Here is a 25586-nt window from a genome sequence, read left to right on the forward strand (position 1 = left end):
GTCACAGAGCTCAAATCACAGAAGGCTTAATTTTGATCTGATTTGCACTGAGATCTTTTTGTGAGCTGGATGAAACGAGATGTTTTGTAAATCATCTAACATTATGTTTAGATACTCTGAAATATATTTCCGTGCCAACTGAGAGAGACGCTCTCTCGCTGTCTGTCTCTCTCGCTCTTTGCTTCTCACCCCCACTCTTGCTCTTCCCGAGCATGTGTGCGTGTCTCTCTCTCTCTCTTTCTTTCTCCCTCCCTCTCCCTAGTCTCTCTTTTTTTTGTGCGTATATACATGCACACTTTTCCTCTCTCCTACCTCACACACAAACGCTCAGCCGCTGTCACTTGCCGCCGGAATCTGTCAGAGTTTCTCTTTGATTGTTTTCAGAACAGAAAGTGCTTCACGAGGAGTGCGCAGAAACAATGTGTCGCTCCTGACCAACACTGAATGGATTAGCCGGCTATTCAGAGCACTAATGAGATTACAGAGTCACAACAGACATGGGTCCTAGCGGCATGGTACCTTTTGTCGCGCTTCTTGAGGAGTCTTTTCCTTGTCAGTCCCTCAGAACTGGGAATGGCGCTCTGAAAGTGACCGAGGCAGACCCGGAGCAGGCGAATGCCAGGGAATAGATGCACACAAGCTCACCTATGTTGGTTTCGTGGTGGACAATATGAAGTACCAGAAATACATAACAGTGATGCAGATGGCCATGGGAGTGACAGCTTCCAACAAAGATGACTGCATCCCTCCGAAGAGACAGCTGTGGTGAGTATAAACTGAACGGTTTGAGAAGTGAGCGAGCGAGTGAGTGTGGAATGGGAGGAGAGTGAAGTGTGACGTGCACTGAGGTTTTGTCAGACTTGCGAACACAAAAAGGGAAGAAAAAAGAGATGGACAGAGGAATAGATGGAGAAACTGTTGCATGTTAATCTTGGACAGCACAGTTAGAGCTGTTATGCTTACTTTTGTTTGCCGAAGTGAATTTTTGCTCTTGAACCCACATTTTCTCATCTCTGATTTTTTGTTTTTGTTTGTATATATTTGTCTCTTTGATATGTTGATGTGTAATTCTCTTTATTTTTCCACACTGGTGATAGATTGAAGCGGTCCTTCCCTGGTATAATAAAAGCTTATATTTGGCCATAGAAATAATGTTGTTGAGTCTGAATAGTTCTGTTAGGAAATATTAAACAATACAAAAAATATATTAAATATTTTTGTAATGTTTTTTTCCCCTTTGGGAAAAATTTGGCTTGGTTATTTTTTACTTCTCATTCTCCACTGCCTCCACACTGAATTCACTCAGACAGCTTATTAATCACATGGGTGCAGCCACTCAAATCCATTTAACAATTTCCTCTAAGTGCATTTGCAACATTCTTCCAAATGAATGATATATACATCCTCTGATTTTACAGCAGCATTGTGTTCATTATCTAAGTGATATTTGTGTGTGCTTGTTGAGTGGAGGTTGAACAATACAGGTTTAACAATACAGACCTCTCTGTTATTATATTTTCTTTTGCTTATTTTAAATTGTACTTGCTTATTATTTTCAAAGATCAATCAGAACATTTCCTTTCCATCCAAACACCTGCTGGCACCAGAACCAGTGGATTGTGATTGCTCACATCTGGTCCTCAGAATTCATGCAAACGCATGTGGAATGCATTTCTTTCATGTTGCATTTACTGAATTGGTTTCAATATATTGTTCCAGAGATTAAAATATTTAAAATAAATAAATACATTTGTATATAGTTTATACATTATATTATTATTTTTTATTATTATATATAATATGTGTGTGTGTGTGTGTGTGTGTGTGTGTGTGTGTGTGTGTGTGTGTGTGTGTGTATTTATTTTTAAATTTTTTAAGCAGTTGTGTGTGTATTTGAGGTATATTTCTAAATATTGTCTTGAGCGTAAAAACCTTTTATCCTGTCACTTGTGGTCTCCTCGAAAGACTAACAAGGGTGTGTCATGTGTTGGCACCATCAGGACAGCAGTCATGTGCATTGATAAAGGGGGTGGGTTTTTCATCAGAATTACTTTACATTATTATCATGATAGAAGCATCCATCCAACCAGCTAGCCCACTGTTACTGTCTCTCTGCAGCTCTCTGTTCATACCGTGCGTGTGGTAACCGAATGTGTTGGCAGTGGGAGGCGATGGTTGTATTGCACCCTCCCAGATGTCTGTCTATTGCATCCTGCAATCCATTGTTCTCCCACCTGCTTAATGGTGCATGAACTCACCCAGAAGCATCACACCCCCAAACTGAGTGTGAGCAGAATGGATTTTAATTGCAACTTCCAGAAAATATGTTTTTCTCTTTAATAATTTCTTGATTATTGTAGGTACAAAAAAAGTGTTTGTCAGAAACGGCAAAGCAAGAAATCACCAATCTGCATTTCTAAATTTGATTCAGCCATCATATACCGGTCCCCAAGTCACTTGAAACTCAAAAGCAAGACTTTTTTCCCAAGGAACCTTAGCCTCTTTTATATTAAATGATGAGTGTAGCTCTATTTCATGTGTCACCTGTCTTTTGGAGCAAGTGCACAATGTCAGGACAAAGTCTGATTCACATATATACACTGCAAAAAATGTGGTGGTGAAATAATTTCCACTCCCAAATTGCTTGTAAATTTAACTAATAATTACAAAGAAATTGCAAGTAACACATTGAATTAAACTCAACATTTTTAAGTAAAAAGACTGAAATAGTGTTTTCTTCTTTGTTTCATTTACAACTGAAAAATAATTTTTACAATGTACTGGACGAAGCCGAGCTGTAATCACATTATCAACTATGGGTCTGTTAGTCTGACATCACAAAAAACAGACTTCAGTTGGACTGTAAGAGTACATTTTATTGATTGAGTCAGACTGAAATACAAGTTAAAGTGCAGAAACATTTCAATAGAGATTCAGAGTGTCAAAACTGCTTCAGTTACCCCAGTAGGCACCAGAGAGGAAATCTCAGCACTGATTGACACTGATTGCTCTTCATCTCCTCAACACTGTCATTGTCTCAGAAATGTGTGGTCAGGGTAAAATAGCTGTGTTTCTCTGTTTGTTTTTGACACACATGTTTTCCACTCTGCCATGAGATTGTAATCTCCTTTCAAATGCTTTATGGCACTATGGGGGACAGATTACGCTGGGTTTACGACTCTTGCTCCTCTGCCACCCCACAGCCTCCTCGTGTGGAACATCTTTTATGGAGGGTTATGTGTTTGATGGGTTGTAGGGGGAATTCTGCTTAAAGTTGGCGATACAGTAAGTTGGTTTAGTGGCCATTGTAGTCACATTTGGGATTAATCTATTGGGTAAAGCATAAAAAAGAGCAGCAAATGTGGAGTGGGGAATCAGATGGAGAGAGTGATTAAAACAAACTTTGCTCACAAAAACATTAAATTAAGTTAAACATAATGCAAGTCCCCAGGTGTTATAATCATTTTATTAAAGGAATAGATGACCCAGAAAATGTACTCAGCAGACATTAGGGCCATATTTACATTTGGACAGGAATGAAAACGAGGCTGTGAGGTATAGAAGTACAGTATGTTCAGTGGTTTATACAGTTGTTTCACAGTATGCCAAATGTTCAGCTGATGAAAGTCTATCAGAAAAAAAAAAAAAAAACTTGCTATAGACAAAATCTGTATAAAACAGTTTTGAACCTTGTGAGTTGTGAAAATGATTGTGTGAAAACCTTCATAAGTGTGTAATATTGTGAAGACTATAAATACCTTACAGCCTTATTTTCATTGGCGTTAAATTCAATCTAACCTGACTAAGGACTACAGTATATTCATTTTGGCTGAACTGTTCCTTTAAAGTCAATGGAACACAGTTTTTCTCTCTATTTTAGCCATTTGCTTATAGTCAGGAGTTTAATCTGTTTAGATTCACAGTATGACACTGTCCTCTAAATGTGTCCCACTTTATGACTTTTAAACCTGTACCTTAATTTCTTACTCATGACTCCTTTAAAAAACCTGCCCACAGGGAGGGATGATAACATACAGCCTAAGAGTTTTTGCTCCTTGTGGGATGGCCTGGACAAGTATGACCCCTCTGATCCTTGAGTCAGATCTGCTCTCAGCTGGGCCGACTCATAGTAGTCACCATATTGTCCTGCAGGATAAAAACAACATGCAGTTGGTCACCAAGCTGAAGCTGCAACCTGAGGGTGTGACACAATGCTTAGTCATAACAGCCAAAAGTGCCCTGCTTCTATAACACTGATCTGCAGGACTCTATCATGCAAGACGTTCCACAGAAAGTAAGTACATTTACATGAATGCTGAAATTTGATTATAGTCAGACTAAAGTTCATTGTACCTGTCTGAATCTTGTGAAGTCAGACTAAACAACTGTGTCCAGCATGAATATAATAGTTCACAATTTTGGGGTTGTTCAGATTTTATGTTTTTGAAAGAATTATCTTATGTTCACCAAGGTTGCACTTATTCGATTAAAAATACAGTTAACAGTGATATTGTGAAATTTGTGAGAATTTAAAATAACTGTTTTCTAATTTTAATATATTTAAAGCTAATTTATTCTTGTGATGGCAAAGCTGAATTATCAGCAGTCATTACTCCAGTCTTCAGTGTCACATGATCCTTTAGAAATCATTCTAATATGCTGATTTGGTGCTCAAGAAACGTTTTAATTTTTTTTAATCATTGCTGAAAACAGATGATGTTTATATATATATATATATATATATATATATATATATATATATATATATATATATATATATATATATATATATATATATATATATATATATATAGTATATTAGAAACCATGATTCATTTTTTCTTTGATGACTATAAAGTTTAAAAGAACAGTTTTTAAGTCTTTACTGTCACTTTTGATTAATTTAATGCATCTTTGCTAAATAAAAGTATTAATTTCTTTCAAAACAACAAATCTTACAGACCCCAAACTTCTGAAACAGGGTTGACGTGTAACATGTATATAATCCTTTAACATACTATAAGTTGCTTTTGAATAGAATTTTCTGGCAACATTTAAAATGTTTTCTCCATATCAGTGGGGTTTGTCCTTATGATTTTGCCTTCTTTGTTTTATAAGACTTTGTGGGTATGTTTTGCTCTTGGTGCGGGTGCCAGGTCGTGTTTGTGTACTGCTCTTGCAGTCAGGCCGGGTGGACGGTGGGAGACACTAAGCATGGGCCTGTGACCGTTGTACTGTCATGTTTGATACACGTCTATATCCCTAATCTCCCTCTCCATCTGTCGAAGCTGTCTGGCCCGCCTAATCAGCATGTCGCTTCCTGTTCTGCTCCTGGTCATCTCATGTCAAAGGTCCACTGCTAAGATTATTTACAGTTATCCTATCAATGTGACCACTAACACAAACAAACAGATTTTCACATGCTTAAAGCTTTATACTTACGGTAATGTTCCTTGCTTTGTAGTGTTGTGACGTTCTAAACTTTTTGGCAGTATTAATGTAGTTTTTTATGATTACACAGTCCTCTTAGGAAAGCAGAGGGAAGGTAAAGAAGGGTGAAAGACATAATTTCCTGTTTGTCCAGGCCACAGGACCCTGTGCAGTGTTAATGGTATTCAGGGATAAGTGTTGCAGATTAACCTCTAAATAATGGGTGAAGAGGAGGAATCATTACAGAAGGGCTACTTAGACTAAAGCTGTGTGTTGCGTCTGTATCTCTGCTGCTGTTTACATCATGAACTCTGTGCAGAAGTTCCCAGATGAACCCTCCACTTGAATTGCTTCTCTTGAAGACATTAAAGGAGATTCACTGAAGACTGAGGTGTCGAGTTTTTAGAATTTGAATGCATTTGCAGAATTAGTTTGACCCTTGATGTCTTTGGTAAGTTGCACTTGATTGCTCTGCAAAAAGCTTCCAGCTCTTTGTGCCAGGAATGGCGATAGAAAATAATATCACCTGTTACCGAATGCAGAGTCATTGTGTAAAATCCAAAGGATATTAAAATCTGTCAGTACCAGGGGTCTTTAAACCAGACCCCCATGGAGACTTAAAAAGTGCTGGGGGCTCTGTGGAAACTTTGAGAGAAAACTGTTTCGTGTCATATATAAATGAAATCTTGATAATTTACAAGTTGATTTGTAGAGAAATAATTTATAAGAAATGGATTTCTAGAGATATACTTTATTATATATAATTAAAAAAAATGTATATGATATTTGTCAAGAAATTATTATATAAAATTTAAGTCAGTGCTCTTTGAACACAAATAGAGTTTGGACCTGAAACTGGTCTTGGTCAAAGCACATCCCTCAGTTGTCTCACTTGTCTGCTTTCATCTGAGAAAGAGTCGATGATTGGTAGTATCCTCGGGACACTCTCTTCTCTTCTCTTAGTCATGCTGTTTAGCCTTAAAGCTACCCCAGCTTGCCATCAGCACATGCCCAAGCCCATCTTATATTCACTCATATCAGGTGCTGTGTACATCACTGATACGAATGCATCAAAGGTCCTTGCCCTCACCTTGGCATCGTATTGAATGAATGTATCCTAACAAGGTAGTGTCACAATCACTGAACTGAGTAATGGATCTACATCGGCACAAGGTCTCTGCTCTTCCGACCATGCAATGTCATACGGCATGGCCTTGCTGGGCTATCTGTTTACACTGAACCCTGACATGAGCACGTCACCTCTGTTGGAGCATGCCGAGCATGGCATTATCACACATCCTTGGCAGTAGCCTTTTTTACAGACAAATGGCTATAAATGTGATTCTGTATCAATATGTTGCTATTGATGATCAGGCATTTGGATTTAGTTTTGCCTTATGTAAGCGGCTTGTGTTGATTCATCTATGAAAAAGACAGAACAGATTTCTTTCTTTACTTCCTTTTCTTTAAATATGTTATTGATTTATCTAATTATATCTAGATTTATCCTAATTATTATTTATATACAGGCGATTACATTTTTATTCTAATTAACTGCATGATGTGCTGATTAAGTAAAATAATTTATTGCGTAAATTAACCCCCAAAAGATAACTTGAAGTCATTATTGTGTTAAAAAAACTGAATAGACTTTTATATAAAAAAGTAGCTATCGAAAGAGAAAACAGAATTAGTTAGACACTGTTCAGTGATGGCATGAATGTATTTACGTAATTAGGATTACATAAATTATGCTATGATATAAATGGTTTTAAATAGGAATTAATTGGATAACATTGAAATATTATGCCGCAAATATTAAACTAAAAATCAATGAGTGAGTCATTCAGTCAATTGTTCAACTTATGATTCAAACGGTTGATTCATTCAGAAGCAAAGCAAGTGACTCTATCTGAATGGGTCACTAAATCATTGGCGTACTTATTTTTTCAAAACGTGAATTCATTTAGTAACGAAACACCATTGTGTGTTTAGAAGTTAATATATAAATATTATTACTTATTAAAAAAAAGATTTTTCACTTTTATATATGATATTAAATATAGTACAAAAGTAGTATAAATATGCAATATACATGTAATGTATTGTATTAATATAGTAATTAATAATATATATTTTATAATTCGTTTTTTTTAATTCTATAATTAAAAAAATACACGTTTAACAAATTATTTAATTGAAATGAAATTTTTTTATATTCATTTACTACTTAATATATTGTTTTATATAATAATGATAATAGTAATAATATATTTATAAAATTAACACTTCAGTTAAATGATTTGTTAAATGTGTAATGTGTGCGTGTATCACAGTAATCAATGCATGTCAGATCTCCCAGTACCAGTGACCTCTTAAAACACTCACACTGAGCTGGAAGAATTGCTATTTCTAGGCAAGACTTCATGTAACATTCATGAAGCTCACCTCTTAGTGGAGTCGTGAGGAGTGTTTTTCTTTTTGAAGGAAATGCTTTTGTTTGTTGAGAAGTTGAGAGGGGTGGATAACGTCTCGGTTATGTATGTAACCCTCGTTCTCTGTAGGAGGGAATTGGAGACGTCACGTCGGTGACTGACGAATTGGGATCTCGCTTCGAGAGACCAATTGACTTCAAGTCTAAGTAAACAAGCCAATGCACTTTGCCATGTGATGAATGTATCCAGCTGCTGCTGATCACAGCGTGAGCATAAAAAGGCAGCAACTGCAACACATACCAGGTTTTCACTGAGGAGCCAAGCCAGTGACCCAGCCACTCAGCGGTGGTACAGCAGCCGTGGCATGGGACATGACATCTCAGTTCCCTTCTTCAGGGAACGAGGGTTGCATACGTAACCGAGACGTTCCCTTTCAGTCGGTCACTCTCGACGACACGTCGGTGACCGACTAATTGGGATCCCTACCAAAACGCCATGGATGCTGCCCCTTCCAGTGTCCTGTGCGAGCCGCCTGCGCCCCTTTTTGGTGTAGGCCGGAGCTCCTACAAGAAGACCAGTCACTGTTGTCATAGCACTACCCACTCAGTGAGATTGGATAACACTGGGAAAACATACCCCTTCCCCTTAGAACAGGAACGTTGCGGAAGCTTTGGAAGCACTTACACATATGAACACCCATTTAGGTGCATATGGAAGATTAGAGGTGATTGTAATCCTCTTGGAAATGGCAGAAGTCTGCCGGGGAAACACGGGCTCTGAGGCTATACTGTGGACTTCACACATATGGGATCAATTTAGTCTCTTCTGTTCTCTTTAGTCTCTTCTTAGATCTGTGTGCAGGTGTGTCTGTGCCAACTGTTCCCTTGGCCAGGGAGTAGAACAACTGGCAGTGAGAGGTTTCTGGAGAGGCAAACAGGTCTACCTGAGCAGCATCGAAACGTCTCCAAATCAGCTCGACCATCTGGGGATGGAGTCTCCATTCTCCCAGGAGCATAGCTCATGACAGCTCGTCGGCCACCCACACCCCCGACACTGCGTACAAACGTCTATTGTATGTGGTCCCCCAGGTGGAGGAATCTGTGTAAACCACAGCATGCCTAGAGACCTGTTCTAGGGGCACTTCTGCCGTACGTAAGGACGTAAGGTCTGACCACGGGGTGAAGGTTTGGTGACAGGCTGGTGTAACTTGGACCTGGTGAGTGCTGGGCTGCCACACCCACCTCGGGACTTGGCCATAAAGCCAGTGCTGAAGCAGTCTTATATGAAGCAGCCTCAGTGGCATAACTGCTGCCTTAGGCCCAGGAGCCTCTGAAATAGTTTCAGTGGGACCGCTGTCCTGCCCTTGAATAAATTCAAGCAGTTCAGCACAGACCATGCACGTTCCTTTTTGAGGCGTGCTGTCTTTTTGATCGAATCCAACTCCATACCGAGAAAAGAGATCCTCTGTGTCAGGGAGAGTTTGCTCTTTACCCAGTTGACCCGAAGACCCAACTGGGTGAGGTGCCGTAGCACCAGGTCCCTGTGCTCGCACAACTAATCCCGAGACTGTGCTAGTATAAACCAATCATCGAGATAGTTGCGGTTGTGAGCACCTTGCTCTCTGAGGGAAACTATAGCCCCCTCCGCGACTTTCGTGAAGACACAGGGAGACAGAGACAGCCTGAAGGGCTTATACTCTGGAGGTCGTATAAGCACCTCCGGTCAGACCAGACAAATCACAACTCTTTGAAGAGGGCCCAGTGCGTTCCTTTGGCCACTCGACTGGATCTGAAGTGCTAGAGGAGTGGTGGGAGAAATTGGCTCTTTCAGGGAAATGCTCTTTTATGTGCTGAGGCGCACAGGGGAGATGGCTGCTTGCAGCAAAACGGGGGTAGTGCAGCCTTAAGTGCGCAACCCACTTGACACAGGAACTACCATCGCTGAAGCACCGTCCGCCAACACAGAAAGCTTCCAAGAGTGTGTCGAATTTGTAGACACTTGAAGACACTGGTTAGAGCAGAATGATGTTGTCGCTCGGCTCTAAAGCGAAAAGCTGGTATGCATTGCACCTGCTGCCTTTTTATGCTCACGCTGTGATCAGCGGCAGCTGGATGCAATCATTGCATGCCAATGTGCATTGGCTCGTTTAGTTCGACTCGAAGTAGACTGGACTTTCGAATCGAGATCCCAATTCGTTGGTCACCGATGTGACGTCAAGAGTGACTGGATGAAAGGGAACCAGGGCAGACTGCTTAATATTTTAGTGCATTACTCTTAAGGTCGCTACTTTAACCTTGTCTTAACCAGACATGATAAAGCAAACAAGCGATAAAAAGTTTATTTTGAGTTTATAAACCCAGGGATTTTCAAACTTCTCTATTCCAGGGACCCTTAGGTAAAAAGAAGCCACTTTGCAGACCCATTTATACTGTGTGGAAAAATAGTAAGCATGATATTGAAGACAACATTTTACTAAAATTAAATTATTAGCTTTTATAAGTCTATAATAACTTATTTAAATACTTTGTTTCTTTTTATATATTAAAATATTATAGAAACATTTTGGTTTGATTGGTCTTCTAAACACTTACACGTGTTATGAGAATTCATTATGAGCTGTAGTTAAATTCCTCCACTCTTTTACTGCAAAGGGTTTAAGCTTCTGCTTAGTACAGTGTGTGAATGTGTCCCCAGAATAACAGAGAATGTGTGTGTGTGTGTGTGTGTGTGTGTGTGTGTGTGCGTGCGTGCGTGTGTGTGTGATAGAGAGAAACAGAGAGATGAGAAAAGGGAGAGAGTGAGCTTGGTGGCAACAGAAGCAAGTCCAGATTGAATGCAATGCTCTTGGGTTTAGTGCAAATCCTCTAGAGATCACGGGCAGTGTGGAGGTCACAGGAGAGAAGCCTAGCTCTGGTGCTCTGTCTGCCAATCAGAGGGATTCACAGCACCAAATGGGATCCAAGGCTCTCACTTTGGCCAGACTGCTCTCTGGTTTGGGGAATGAATTGTTGAGTGTTTTCTGCCAGGGAGCGAAAGAGCACATGTATCAGCCTGACCACCATGTAAAAAATGAGAGAAAGTGGACAAAAGGGCCACTGTCACTCAGACTGTCTGCCCTTTGGGAACAGAAACTGTCTATGGAGAAGACAGATCCTGAAAATTCACAATTGCCATGGCCTATTTGTTAGGGTTTAATGTTGGGTTTAGCTTTTTCTGTACAAAAAAAAGCCCTCTTAAACAGGAATAGAATGTCTGACCCACATGCAATATATATACATATAACGTAATATTGTACTGCTGTAATATGTCATTGTCACGGTGTCTGTTCTGTGTCTCCCTGGGTGGCCACTAGAGGTCTCACTTCCCCTTATCGTCACCCCACTTTAGAACTGCATTTCCCATAGTCTTGTCTGTTTCTTCACTGCTCATTGCACTCAGCTGTCCGTGGTTATCAATCATTGCACTCAGCCAATTCCCCGTTAGCATTGTCATTTCCCTGTGTATAAATACCCCGGTTGTTCTGTCATTGTCACGGAGTCCTTGTTGAATGTCACCCTGGTTTGTCGTGGGTCTCGGATGTTGTTTATGTTTCTTGTTTTCTGGACTGCTTACCTGGATTGTGACCTTTGCCTGGCTGATTATGATATTTAGAGTATCCCAATAAAATACTGCAATTGGATCTACGTGTTTGTGTGCGTGTCGTGACAGAAGGACTCCGTCATGCCTAGATCCAGCGGTGTGGGATTTCGAATCTGTTCCCCAGCCACCATGGAGGAACGGAGGGGGAGATTCCGGAACTTAACCACCCTTCGTCAAAGGGGGAGTGAGGTGGGTGGCCTGGCGCAATTGTTTTGGACCATGGCGGTCGGGATGGGTTATAATGATGCAGCACTGAAGGACTTTTTTTAACAACTGTCTGGATGACCCTTTACCTCAATGGGAGATGAAGGGGCTGGAGATCCTAGACTTTTGGGGGTTTACCCATTACCTGTGCCATCGTGCTCAATGGGATACTTCGACCACACCTGTGTCTCCAGAGAAGAGGGCCGCCAGCCCAGCGCCACAGCACAAGATGGCCGCCAACCCAGCGCCACAGCACAAGATGGCCGCCAGCCCGGCGCCACAGCACAAGATGGCCGCCAGTTTCAGCACCACAGCACAAGATGGCCGCCAGCCCAGCGCCACAGCACAAGATGGCCGCCAGCCCCAGCACCACAGCACGAGATGACCACCAGCCCAGCACCACTGCACAGGAGGGTCGAATCTACACCTGTGTTGGCAGACAAGATGGTTGACTCAACGCCTGAGTCTTCCGTCAAGGAGCCACCGGTACGTCATCATAGAGGCCGCAGGAGGAGGAGACAGGCGTCAGCCGTTCCTCAAAGCCAGGAGGACGTTCCCGAGCAGGCCGCTGCCGTCCAGGAGGACGTTGACGTTCCCGAGCAGGCCGCTGCCGTCCAGGAGGACGTTCCCGAGCAGGCCGCTGCCGTCCAGGAGGACGTTCCCGAGCAGGCCGCTGCCGTCCAGGAGGACGTTCCCGAGCAGGCCGCTGCCGTCCAGAAGGACGTTCCCCAGCAGGCCGCTGCCGTCCAGGTGGAAGTGTCCAAGGTTGCCGAGGCGGTGCCCGATGCCGAGGCGGTGCCCGATGCCGAGGCGGTGCCCGAGGCGGTTCCCGAGGCGGTTCCCGAGGCAGTGCCCGATGCCGAGGCAGTGCCCGATGCCGAGGCGGTGCCCGATGCCGAGGCGGTGCCCGATGCCGAGGCGGTGCCCGATGCCGAGGCGGTGCCCGAGGCGGTTCCCGATGCAATGTCCGATGCCGAGGCGGTGCCCGATGCCGAGGCGGTGCCCGAGGCCGAGGCGGTTCCCGATGCGGTGCCCGATGTCGAGGCGGTTCCCGATGCCGAGGCGGTTCCCGATGCCGAGGCGGTGCCCGAGGCGATCCCCGATGCTATGTCCGATGCCGAGGCGGTGCCCGATGCGGTGGCCGAGGCGGTTCCCGATGCAATGTCCGATGCCGAGGCGGTGCCCGATGCCGAGGCGGTGCCCGATGTGGTGCCGAGGCGGTCCCCGAGGCCGAGGCGGTCCCCGATGCCGAGGCGGTTCCCGAGGCCGAGGCGGTGCCCGATGCCGAGGCGGTGCCCCGAGGCGGTTCCCGATGCGGTGCCCGATGCCGAGGCGGTGCCCGATGCCGAGGCGGTTCCCGATGCGGTGCCCGATGCCGAGGCGGTCCCCGATGCCGAGGGCGTGCCCGAGGCGGTGCCAGAGGCGGTCCCCGAGGCCGAGGCGGTGCCCGAGGCCGAGGCGGTGCCCGAGGCGGTGCCCGAGGCAGTGCCCGATGCCGAGGCGGTCCCCGATGCCGAGGCGGTGCCCGATGCCGAGGCGGTTCCCGATGCAATGTCCGATGCCGAGGCGGTCCCCGATGCCGAGGCGGTGCCCGAAGCGGTCCCCGATGCCGAGGCGGTTCCCGATGCGGTGCCCGATGCCGAGGCGGTGCCCGATGCCGAGGCGGGGCCCGAGGCGGTCCCCGATGCTATGTCCGATGCCGAGGCGGTGCCCGATGCCGAGGCGGTGCCCGATGCGGTGGCCGAGGCGGTTCCCGATGCAATGTCCGATGCCGAGGCGGTGCCCGTTGCCGAGGCGGTGCCCCAGGCGGTGCCCGTTGCCGAGGCGGTGCCCGAGGCGGTCCCCGAGGCCGAGGCGGTGCCCGATGCCGAGGCGGTCCCCGAGGCCGAGGCGGTGCCCGATGCCGAGGCGGTGCCCGATGCAATGTCCGATGCCGAGGCGGTGCCCGATGCCGAGACCGTTCCTGAGGCGGTGCCCGATGTTGTTCCCCGATGCCGAGGCGGTGCCCGATGTTGTTTCCGATGCCGAGGCCCCGAGGCGGTCCCCGATGCCGAGGCGGTGCCCGAGGCGGTTCCCGATGCAATGTCCGATGCCGAGGCGGTGCCCGAGGCGGTGCCCGTTGCCGAGGCGGTGCCCGATGCGGTGCCAGAGACGGTGCCAGAGACGGTTCCCGATGTAATGCCCGAGACCGAGGCTGTTCCGGAGGTCGAGGCGGTGCCCGATGTTGAGGTCGTTCCCGAGGCGGTGTCCTTGTCCGATGCCGTTCCTGAGGCCATTCCCGAGGCGGTGCCCGATGCCGAGGTCGTTCCCGAGGCGGGGTCCTTGTCCAATGTCGTTCCTGAGGCCATTCCTGAGGCCGTTCCTGAGACCGTTCCCGAGGCGGTGCCCGATGCCGAGGTCGTTCCTGAGGCGGTGTCCTTGTCCGATGCCATTCCCGAGGCAGTGCCCGATGCTGTTCCGGAGGCCGAGGCGGGGCCCGAGATGGTTCCGGAGGCGATACCCGTGTCCAAGGCCGTTCCCGAGGCGGTGCCCTTGTCTGAGGCCGTTCCCGATGCCGTTCCCAATGCCGTGACCTGGCCATCGCCACAGCCTGCTCCTTACTGGCTCCCCGATTGGCAGGTTTCCGTCGGGCCACTCAAATGGCGAATTCCTCCCCTGGCCGTCTGCACAACGAGAATGGACTGATCCACCGTGGCCACCTGAACTGCCTGGCCCCTCGTGGTCCCCTGAACTTTCGGGTCCACCGTGGCCACCTGAACTGCCTGGTCCCTCGTGGTCCCCTGAACTTTCGAGTCCAGCATGGCCCCCTGATCTGACCGAGCCACCTGGGCTACCAGGGGAGCCATCACTGCCGGTCCCAGTTCCCCTACACGGGCCTGGCCCGCCATCCCTCCCCCTGTTCTGCCTCCACCAGTCCACCTCCCTCCTGGTCTCTTTGTTTTGTGGTTATTTTGTTCTGAGGAGCATCTGGTAGCTGCTCCTTAGAGGGGGGGTAGTGTCACGGTGTCTGTTCTGTGTCTCCCTGGGTGGCCACTAGAGGTCTCACTTCCCCTTATCGTCACCCCACTTTAGAACTGCATTTCCCATAGTCTTGTCTGTTTCTTCACTGCTCATTGCACTCAGCTGTCCGTGGTTATCAATCATTGCACTCAGCCAATTCCCCGTTAGCATTGTCATTTCCCTGTGTATAAATACCCCGGTTGTTCTGTCATTGTTACGGAGTCCTTGTTGTATGTCACCCTGGTTTGTCGTGGTTCTCGGATGTTGTTTATGTGTCTTGTTTCTGGACTGCTTATCCTGGATTGTGACCTTTGCCTGGCTGACCATGAGATTTGGATTATCCTAATAAAACATACTGCAATTGGATCTACCTGTTTGTGTGCGTGTCGTGACAGTCATGTGTTAAAAAGATACTGTCAGGGCCAATGTTTATTTTTATTTTATTAATTTATTCTACGTCATCAAAAAAGCCAGTCAATCAAATGCTCATAAATATGATTTTTTAATTTATATTTATATATATATATATATTATAGAATTTATTAAATATTTTATTTTACTTTAATCTGTGTCCCATTAAATAGTGGAAAGCCAGTAAGTCAGCAGCCCATAAATCTGTTTTCTTATTTATTTATTTATTTATTTACCTGAATCTCAGTTATGACATCAGCCAGTTAGATAACTGAGCTTCAAGTACAAACACTTTGTTTTTATTTTACTGCAATGCACCTATACACCTATCCTGTACAACATGGATCCTCAATGCTTTACTCTGAGCTTATTTTGTTTCATAATGGATTTCATAATGGGATTCTGCTGTTCTCATTGTGGGGATTCACTTCAGACTCTCTTGTCTCTTCAGTTTGACAAGAGACAGCAGCAGGAAAATCAAACTGGAAGGTGATACTCACTCCTAAAGGCCACTGTGGTTACATGAATTACCCAGTAACAGGACTAAAACAAATCCCCCTCCGGCTTTTCCCTAGGAATCGCCCGCTTACAGTAGCCCTATGGATTGTGGCCCAAACAGAGAAAAAGTAGAAGAGATCCTCCTGTCTGCACTCATCAGTAGGCATCACAGGTATTCCACTTCACTGGTTTGAATCCCATCTCACTGGTAGGTCTTTCAGGTTGGCCTGGGGAGGGGAGGTATCCAAAGCACATCAACTGGACAATGAGATTCCTCATGGATTGGTTCTTGGACCCCTCCTCTTTTCCATATACACTACATCACTGGGTCCCATCATTCAGACACATGGCTTCTCCTACCATTGCTATGCTGATGACACACAGCTCTATCTCTCATTTCAACCAGATGATCCAACAGTAGCTGCATGGATCTCGGGCTGCCTGCTGGGCTGCCTGCCACTCCAACTCTACAGCATGATTTCTAGGTTCTTCTACAATTACCCCATCAACTTTGGTCAGAAATCTTGGTGTAATCTTTTATGACCATCTGACCTTCAAAGACCACATTGCAAAGACTGCTCAATCTTGCAGGTATGCATTGCACAACATCAGAAAGATCAGGCCCTTTCTAACGGAGCATGCTGCACAACTTCTTGTCCACGCCCTTGTCATTTCTAGGCTGGACTACTGCAATGCTGTTCTGGCTGGACTTCCATCAACCACAATCAAACCTCTACAAATGATTCAGAATGCAGCAGCATGACTGGTCTTCAACGATCCCAAAAGAGCCCATGTTACACCTCTCTTTATCTCCTAGCACTGGCTACTGGTTGCGGCTCGCATCAAGTTCAAGACATTGATACTTGCATATAGAACTGCCACAGGCTCAGCAACCACCTACTTCCACTCACAACTACAAATCTACATCCCTTCCAGAAGTCTGAGATTCCCGCCTAGTGGTACCATCACAAAGAGGCTCAAAATCACTTTCCAGAACATTCTCGTTCACCATTCCTGGCTGGTGGAATGATCTTCCCACCCCTATCCGGAATGCTGAATCCCTGACAATTTTTAAGCAACAGCTGAAAAATAATCTCTTTCAATGCTACTTGACTTCATCCTAAATAATAATAAAAAAAACCTAAACAAAAAAAAAAACATTGTCTTTCTCTTTATTTATTTGTTCTCTTTCTCGTTTGTACTTATTTCAATAATGCATGAAACTTGTTATTATGAGCACTCTTTAAGAAGAATCCTTTTTTTTTTTTTAGATAACTGAGAAGTAATAGCACACTCCTCCTCATGCATGATTTGGGGTATCATTCATCTCTTGAGCACAAACCGTGCTGGATGCTTTCATGCACCAATATTTAGGGTTAGGGGTTGATTAAATCCCTTACCGTAAATGTGAGCAATAGTAACAGTGATGCTTGCCTTAGAAAGCACCTCTAATTATGGAGACAGCTATTTTTATGAGAGCATTAAAGCTATCATGGCCAATATATCCAGAGGGTTTAATTGCTCCTTGCACTAATTCATGCTAGCAGACACCTCCTGTGAGAGGAGAGAGATCCATATGGGCATGAGTGAGAGAAACGTTTTTCAAAGCTTTGATTTTTAGTCTATCCTAGTGGTGAGTGTAGAGTTACGTAAGACACTTTTATGATAAACTTTGCTTTTAGATGGATTAGGGTAATCAGGGACTAGTGAAGACACCTAAGCTCTGATGTGTATATTTCTTTTTCCATCAAGTATATTGCAGAAGATGTCCCTACTTTACCCCGGTGAAATCTTTTGAGTTTACTGGCACTTGCTTAAAACAAATTCTAGGCATTCCTATACAGTAGCTCAAAAATTAGTCCTGGATTGTTTCACTAGCAATGTATGACCTGATGAAATGTACATCCTTGCTGAATTAAAACTATATAAAAATATATATATATATAAAAACCATACCCCAAACTTTTTAACTGTACCTTGAATGCCATGTTAGAAGCTTTGAATAAAAGTTTGTAAATGTAGGTAGCAGCTGGTCTGACTGGACATTAAGGATCCCAGCATGCCGTGTGATTATGTGCTAATGTCTTTTCACCGTAGGGTGCCACCTGATTCAGATGCCACTGCTGCCTCTGCTGTGACGCCACCTGCTGCGGCTGCAAGTCAGGGCAAACCATCACTGCGCAGGATCAAGGGCCGCATCCACAGAAGCAAGAGCCTGGACAGTATAGATCTACTGGACTGCAATGTGAGTCAGTACAGTGTATGCAGAGATGATGTCATTCAGTCACTTGTTTTTCACAGGCGTGAAAACACCTACTGAGCATGTGGTGAGAGAGTCATCAGCTTTGTTTGTTATAGGAAGAAATTAGTTACAAATGCCTTTTTGATTTTTTTTTAGTTCCTTGTGTGTTTATTTAATCCTGATACTGTGATGCAGTCGTGGCCTAATGGTTAGAGAGTCGGACTTGTAACCCAAAGTTTTGAGTCTTGGTACCAGCAGGGACTGTAGGTGGGGGGGAGTGAATGTACAAATTCCGAGTATGGGACACCATACTTGGCTACACGTCACATCACTTTTTTACAAATCAAATGCACTTTGTTGCATGCCAATGTGACCAATGTCAAATCTGTCTTGACATAATGCTACATTTCCTTTAAACTGTGGCAAAGTGACCCAAAATGTAATAGTTCATCCAAAAATTAACATTTTGCAATCATTTACTCACTTCTATTGTTTCAAACCTTATTTACTTATTTTCTGAGAAACACAAAAGCCAATTACAAAGAATGGGAACTGAGGCCTTTAGACTTATGCAAAAGCGTCATAAAAAGTATCAAATAAGTGGTCCATATGACTTGAGCACTATGTTTAAAGGTTTAAAGATCTAAACTGATCATCCAATCAGAGCTCTCACTCTCGCCGATAGTCCCGACAGCCCCGACGCCTATTCAACATGCTGAATCGGACAAACTGCCGCCGTCGGCCTGGTGTGTACTAGCCTTAAGTCTTCTGAAGTCATACATAAGCATTGGGTGACATACAGACTGAAATGTAATGTTATTTTTTATACTATTCATATTCATTTTTATATTAAAAACAAAATCAATCCGACCTGTTCACTGGATCAATTGATTCATTATAAAGATTTGACAATTATTTTTATTTTTTTTTAAATACTAGACAATGCTACTTCTCTCATGAACTTTCATAAACATCATAAAGAGAGAAATTTCAGTTTAGGATTTAGTGAATAATGTTCCTTACACAAAGCTGTCATGTGACTTCAGAAAACGTGGAAAGTGGTGTGATTGGAACACTTTTATAATTCTTTTATGATCTTTCACATCCTTTTTAAAGTTTGAAAAGGAGTCAGTTCAGTGGCATTTTTTTATATATATTTCTTCTTTTGTATACAGAAAATAGAAGGTAATATGATTTGGAATAACACTGGGTTGAGTAAATCACAGAACATTTATTTTTGGGCAAACTATTTCTTTAAAGTAATCCTAAAATAATCAGTCCTAACCTGAAGATAACTTTGATCATGACTGCATACTCTGTTTCCATATCCCATGGTGCTGTTAAATATAGATGTAAATGGAAATTCTTTCTTCTTCTTCTTCTTCTTCTTCTTCTTCTTCTTCTTCTTCTTCTTCTTCTTCTTCTTCTCTCCAGAGATTTACTTAACAAAAGGGTCTAATTTTTTATTTAATTTGAGATGTTCACTTGTATCAAAACAAGCTATTTTTTACTCAAAGACATAGCACTGCATCATTCTATAATGTACGGCTACATGTCCAAATTAAATGGAGCAGTGGGGAAAATGGCTTCTGGACATAAACGTACTGATTGTGCTACTATTAACGGGCCACAGCTCACTGACTCTATCTTGCAACAGTCTGCGTTTCATCAAAACCCATGAACAATTAACAGTTTTTATTCTGAATTAGACCATCACCGTGTTCATAGCATTCAGTAATGATTAGTCTATTTACCTTAAGACCTTCTTATTGATCCAAGGCAATTTGTTCAGTTCATTTGTACCCCTGAATTGTACTACTAAATAATGTAAAATGTATTTAGATGTCGATTTTTGTGCATGCCCTGTCTTCTTTATCTTCCTTTACTAGCAGAGACATTATCATGATTCTGTTGGGGTTTACAGACATCAAGACTAACAGTCCCGAGGACCCAGAGCGTAACATTAGGCTGTTTAAATTTAATTAGGCAGCAGAGAAAAATGCAATGGACAGATTTTCTTTTACATGCTTTAGCCCCGAAGCACAGGCTGACAGACAGCAGCACAGTAGGTGGCATGTCCCCATTCATATTCCCAACTGCCAGATGATATCAGATCATGTGATGTGCAAAGCAAAAGTGTGATTCACGTGAGCATGTGCAAAACTCGCTGAAGTCAGAGATGTGGAGGAGTGGTGCTATTAAACACCAGAGGCATATGTCTGTGCGTATGTGTTTGTGAACATGCTGTATTTGCATGTGCGTGTGGTTGTGCGAGATACTACACCATTAACAGATGAGCTGCCAGTAAAAGTTTTGTACATGTGACCCAGAGCATAAAACAATTGTTTAATGCAGTCCGAGTGGGGTTTCACACAGAGAAAACTTCAAAACATTCCATATGTCGGAGCTGAGTGATTTATTTTAGTGAGAAATTAGAGGAGTAATCTCACAAATTAAATGGGTAAGCCGCTTGATTCAAGCCCTAAAAACTATGATATCCCTGTGAATCAGCGGTGAGCTGAAAGCCGCTTGCCTGGCCCTGGTCATCTCATGTGCACTCACAAAAGAGAGCTGTGTGGGGGAAGGGGAGGTCTCTCTGGCAGCAATACCGCCAGGTTTGGAAATCCAACATCATGCTAATGTGTCACTAATGCACTGCAATATAGTGTTTTAAGAGAGCTATGACACAGATGTTAGTTTTAAATCACATTTAACTGAAAATTTTCATCGTGCAACAGAGATATAGACACTTACACACCAATGTAAACACTGTAAACACTGTACCAGAATTTAATTCTGAGTGTCTTTTCAGTTTCTGATTTTGAATCGACTTTGAATTGAGGGAGCAAACGGGATGCAGATTTGCACTTTAAATTTGAATGTTGATGTACAATAAATTTTCATATGAATTTATTTTGCAACTAGAAAAGCAAAGTTTTTCAAGACAAACTTGAAATGTTGGCTTGGCAAAGTCTTGAAAGAAAGAAAGATAGATGTGTAGATAGATGTCTAGATTGATAGATGAATGGATGGATAGATAACTATAAAGATAACGATATTAACATCCACACCAACGAATGATATCGTCTGTTTATTCTAAGTGCATGCTCGTCTGCTGCTTTAAAGTCTCGAGCTTGTTACAGCAGGATGGATTCTGATTGGCTGTCAATTTTTTTTGTCTCCATCAGCTGAAAAAAAAAATCATTTTGAAAGTTATTCCAACAATATCGTTTCTCTTTGTCTTTATCGTTATAGTTGTGTTGTGGACTCTGCTATTCTTTAATATTGAGAATGAATTTTAGAACTATATCTTTATCGTTATCTTTATAAGTTATCGTCCTTGGTGTGAATGGGCCTTAATTCTCAGAACTCTGAGGGGGAAGTCAGAATTGAAAAAGATAAACAAAGAATTGCAAGAAAAAAAGTCAGAATTGTGAGATAAAGTCACAATTATTGATTTCATTTTTTCATTTTGAAATGAAAGAAGCTTCTACAGTATAAAGAACAGAAAATGCAAAAGCTGTGTTGAATTTCAGTATGTTCCACTTTCTTTCATTCCAATTCGATTTCTAATTTTCCCATTTAACTTCCTATGGGGCATGATCAATTCAGTTGAAATTCCAATTCATAAATTGAAAGGAAGCAGTTTATCAGTAACTGTGTATTTGGATGCATTTCATTTTGTGATTTCACTAGAACGGAGAGCGTTTGGATAAGAGATATTTTTGACAGCTGTGAATGGTGCAGCAGCCTATGCCTGAAGATAATACTTAATATAATGAACTATAAAAAAACATTTTTTATAACTGGTATAGAGAGGATTCAGAGTGAAATATCCTCAGATGGCTTACTGTAGCTGCTGCTTTTAATACACATGAAAAGAGATCACACAAACCACAGATTTTTAAGATATTATGGGTCTAAGATTAAAGACTGCAGCCCCCTAAATAGGGTGTACCAATACCTATATATGATTGCTTTTATACAGATGGCCACTCTCTCTCTCTATTTTCTTAGGTGCCTAGGTGCTTGATGTAGTCTTTAGTCATTTGGCTTTAGCCATTTGTGGAGTAATTAACCTCTCCTCCCCTGAGCTTCGGCAACTGCCACCACCTTTGTTGGAGTGATTTTTCCCTGTTGACATCTAATTGCACCATCGACCAAAAGAGAGTGTGTCCATATGTGCCTGTATGTGTATTTGTACACGTGTATGAGTATTTTGAGAGAGGGGCAACCCTACAGTGGCAGTCTGATGGCAGCCTGTACGTGAGGAGACTGTATAGTAGCTAAATTTAGAAATGGTCTCACTGCAGTTCACATAAGTTAATTCATTATTGATGTGAAGGATGTAGATGGGGCTGATGGCCAGGGAAATTTAAAGCCTGTCTGGCATCTAATCCAGGTCTGTTTAAGTGAACAGCTACAGATGACCAATCATAAAGCTAATGATGGAATGAGAATATGGTACACGTGCCTAGCTGGGAGTATTTATTTGGTTGATAAAGATCAATCACTGAAAGAGGAAGCTGTGTTATTATGATCATAACATCCCTGAATCATCTTATACATTATGCAGCATATGGTCACATGCTGAGAATGAATGAGTGTGTTATTTTCCAGGCGTGAACACAAATCAATTAAATGGCTTATGTGGCTGTTTTTTGTTTTTCACACCATTAGCACAAATTGCTTCATGAATCTTATCTTTTTTTGTATACTATCATTGAAAAGTTTGGGGTCAGTAAGATCTTTTTTCTTTTTTTTTTAGTTCTTTTTTTTCAGCAAGTGCTCATTAAATTGCTAAATTTGTGTTAAGGTAATAAAACTACAAATGGTCATCAGAGAGTTGAAGAATATGGAAAAGAATGTGAGAAGCCAATACAAATGATGTGTGTGGGAAAGAAATGTACTGCCAGTGAATGTGTGTGAGAGAGAGAGAAGGAGAAATAAGAAGATAAAAATAAGAGGAATATTAGAATGTACGGGTAGTAGTGTCTGTCTCGGCTAACTCGCAGAGACTAACTGTGGCATCAATCATGTATCACTTCAAAAGACAGCCTCCAATTGGGATCAACACATCAACATCCTCATGTCAAGGGTGGACTAGATATTTTGACTGCAGAATTTTAAGTTGATGGAAGCTATATGCAAAAGTTTACATTTAAAAAAATTGGGTGATATCATTATACACTAGATTTTGTTCCATTAAAGCAGCTTTAACAGGAAAGAAAAATGCTCTCTAAGGAGAGATCCATGGAGATCTCTGGACTTTTAAACAGAGGCCATGCTTTATTATTCAAAGCAAACCACCGACTCCTTCATCTGTCTTTAAATGCAAAATAGCATCTAAATTATGTGGGAAAAAAGAACATGGATCAGTAATTTAGAGCAGCCTACTGTGGATGAGGAAGACATTGGTTTGGGATGCCCAATGCTGCATGAGAGTCGTTGACCTGCTCTTCTCTGGCTTTTGTAAAATGTGATCAGCCATTTATTTTTTCTCGTGCTTTAATAATAACTGGTTTGAAGTTTACTATTATAATGTACTTAGTCATGTTTACACACATTTACATTCCTTTGAGTAGACTTTAACTGTTTTTATCACTCTGCTTGGTGATTCTGGAGGTTAAATCTTTTTACCAGTAGGTGGCGACAAGAGACTGGTTTTTATAAGTGAATTATTCACTCAACTGATTTATTCAGGAACAAAACAAGTTTCACATTCTCTCTAAGTATGTATTTTTTTTTTTATGAATAAACAATTACTTGGTTACCATTAAAAAACTATGCTCTATGTAGTATGAATAATCCGGATGTACAAACCTGATTCCAAAAAAGTTGGGACACTGTACAAATTGTGAGTAGAAAAGGAATGGAATAATTTACAAATCTCATAAACTTATATTTTATTCGCAGTAGAATATAGATAACATCTCAAATGTTGAAAGTGAGACATTTTGACATGTCATGCCAAATATTGGCTCATTTTGGATTTCATGAGAGCTACACATTCCAAAAAAGTTGGGACAGGTAGCAATAAGAGGCCAGAAAAGTTAAATGTACATATAAGGAACAGCTGGAGGACCAATTTGCAACATATTAGGTCAATTGGCAACATGATTGGGTATAAAAAGAGCCTCTCAGAGTGGCAGTGTCTCTTAGAAGTCAAGATGGGCAGAGGATCACCAATTCCCCCAATGCTGCGGCGAAAAAAAAATAGTGAAGCAATATCAGAAAGGAGTTTCTCAGAGAAAATTTCAAAGAGTTTGAAGTTATCATCTACAGTGCATAATATCATCCAAAGATTCAGAGAATCTGGAACAATCTCTGTGCGTAAGGGTCAAGGCCGGAAAAACCATACTGGATGCCCGTTATCTTCGGGCCCTTAGACGGCACTGCATCACATACAGGAATGATACTGTAATGGAAATCACAACATGGGCTCAGGAATACTTCCAGAAAACATTGTTGGTGAACACAATCCACCGTGCCATTCGTCGTTGCCAGCTAAAATTCTATAGGTCAAAAAAGAAGCCATATCTAAACATGATCCAGAAGCGCAGGTGTTTTCTCTGGGCCATGGCACATTTATAATGGACTGTGGCAAAGTGAAAAACTGTTCTGTGGTCAGACCAATCAAAATTTGAAGTTATTTTTGGAAAATTGGGACGCCATGTCATCCGGACTAAAGAGGACAGGGTCAACCCAAGTTGTTATCAGCACTCAGTTCAGAAGCCTGCATCTCTGATGGTATGGGGTTGCATGAGTGTGTGTGGCATGGGCAGCTTACACATCTGGAAAGGCACCATCAATGCTGAAAGGTATTTCCAAGTTCTAGAACAACATATGCTCCCATCCAGACATCGTCTCTTTCAGGGAAGACCTTGCATTTTCCAACATGACAATGCCAGACCACATACTGCATCACTTACAACATCATGGCTGCGTAGAAGAAGGATCCGGGTACTGAAATGGCCAGCCTGCAGTCCAGATCTTTTACCCATAGAAAACATTTGGTGCATCATAAAGTCTCCTCAGTCCCCAGACGTTTGCAGACTGTTATAAAAAGAAGATTGGGTGCCACACAGTGGTAAACATGGCCTTGTCCCAACTTTTTTGAGATGTGTTGATGCCATGAAATTTATTTTTCCCTTAAAATGATACATTTTCTCAGTTTAAACATTTTATATGATTTTTTTTTTAACAAAAATATAAGTTTTTTCTCTCTTTTCCTCTCTGTCACTAGCTGCCAAGTCATATTCCAGGAAATAAAAATCTGTTCTGGATATTTTGAAATCTCACAATGGTCAGTCTTCATCCAATGTGCTTGATTTAGTTTGATAGCTGATTTGGTTATGAAAGACTCCAAGCAGTGAATTAAGACCTTGCTGGTGCAGCATACAAACCACTCATTCAGTATCTGGGGGGAGCATATATTTAATTTCTCAATAACTGTGTCCAATTTCCTCTTCAGCACCGAAAATCAGTAAAAATAGAACAAAACATACATGTTGCTCTCCGGGAGGAACACAGTCATTGTGAGCTGTTGTTCTGCCAGATATCACCCCTCCCCCTCTACCACCTACTTCTACGTCCCTGCCTGCCACCAGAACAAACCCTAAATGCTACTAAACACAAACATACACATCGCTGCACAAAAGTCTTGGATATACAGATGGATCCGAGACACGCTGCCTTTTGGAGTCTAAAACTATATTTAAACTTAA

The 25586-nt window shown here is 42.6% G+C and overlaps 1 protein-coding gene across 9 annotated transcripts in view; it reads left to right on the top strand.

The window, feature by feature from the left end:
• Window positions 1–632: 632 nt before the first annotated feature.
• The window catches only part of LOC109073005 (tight junction protein ZO-1-like), a 111065-nt gene continuing 86111 nt past the window's right edge, over window positions 633–25586 (top strand). For all 9 annotated transcript variants that reach the window (XM_042760082.1, XM_042760085.1, XM_042760086.1 and 6 more), the window contains exons 1-2: window positions 633–765; window positions 17715–17862. In XM_042760082.1, the coding sequence (XP_042616016.1) occupies window positions 671–765; window positions 17715–17862 (243 nt within the window). In that variant the 5' untranslated portion in view covers window positions 633–670. The remainder of the gene's footprint in view (window positions 766–17714; window positions 17863–25586) is intronic.

Source organism: Cyprinus carpio, chromosome A7, assembly GCF_018340385.1.
Source record: "Cyprinus carpio isolate SPL01 chromosome A7, ASM1834038v1, whole genome shotgun sequence".
Taxonomy (NCBI): Eukaryota; Metazoa; Chordata; class Actinopteri; order Cypriniformes; family Cyprinidae; genus Cyprinus; species Cyprinus carpio.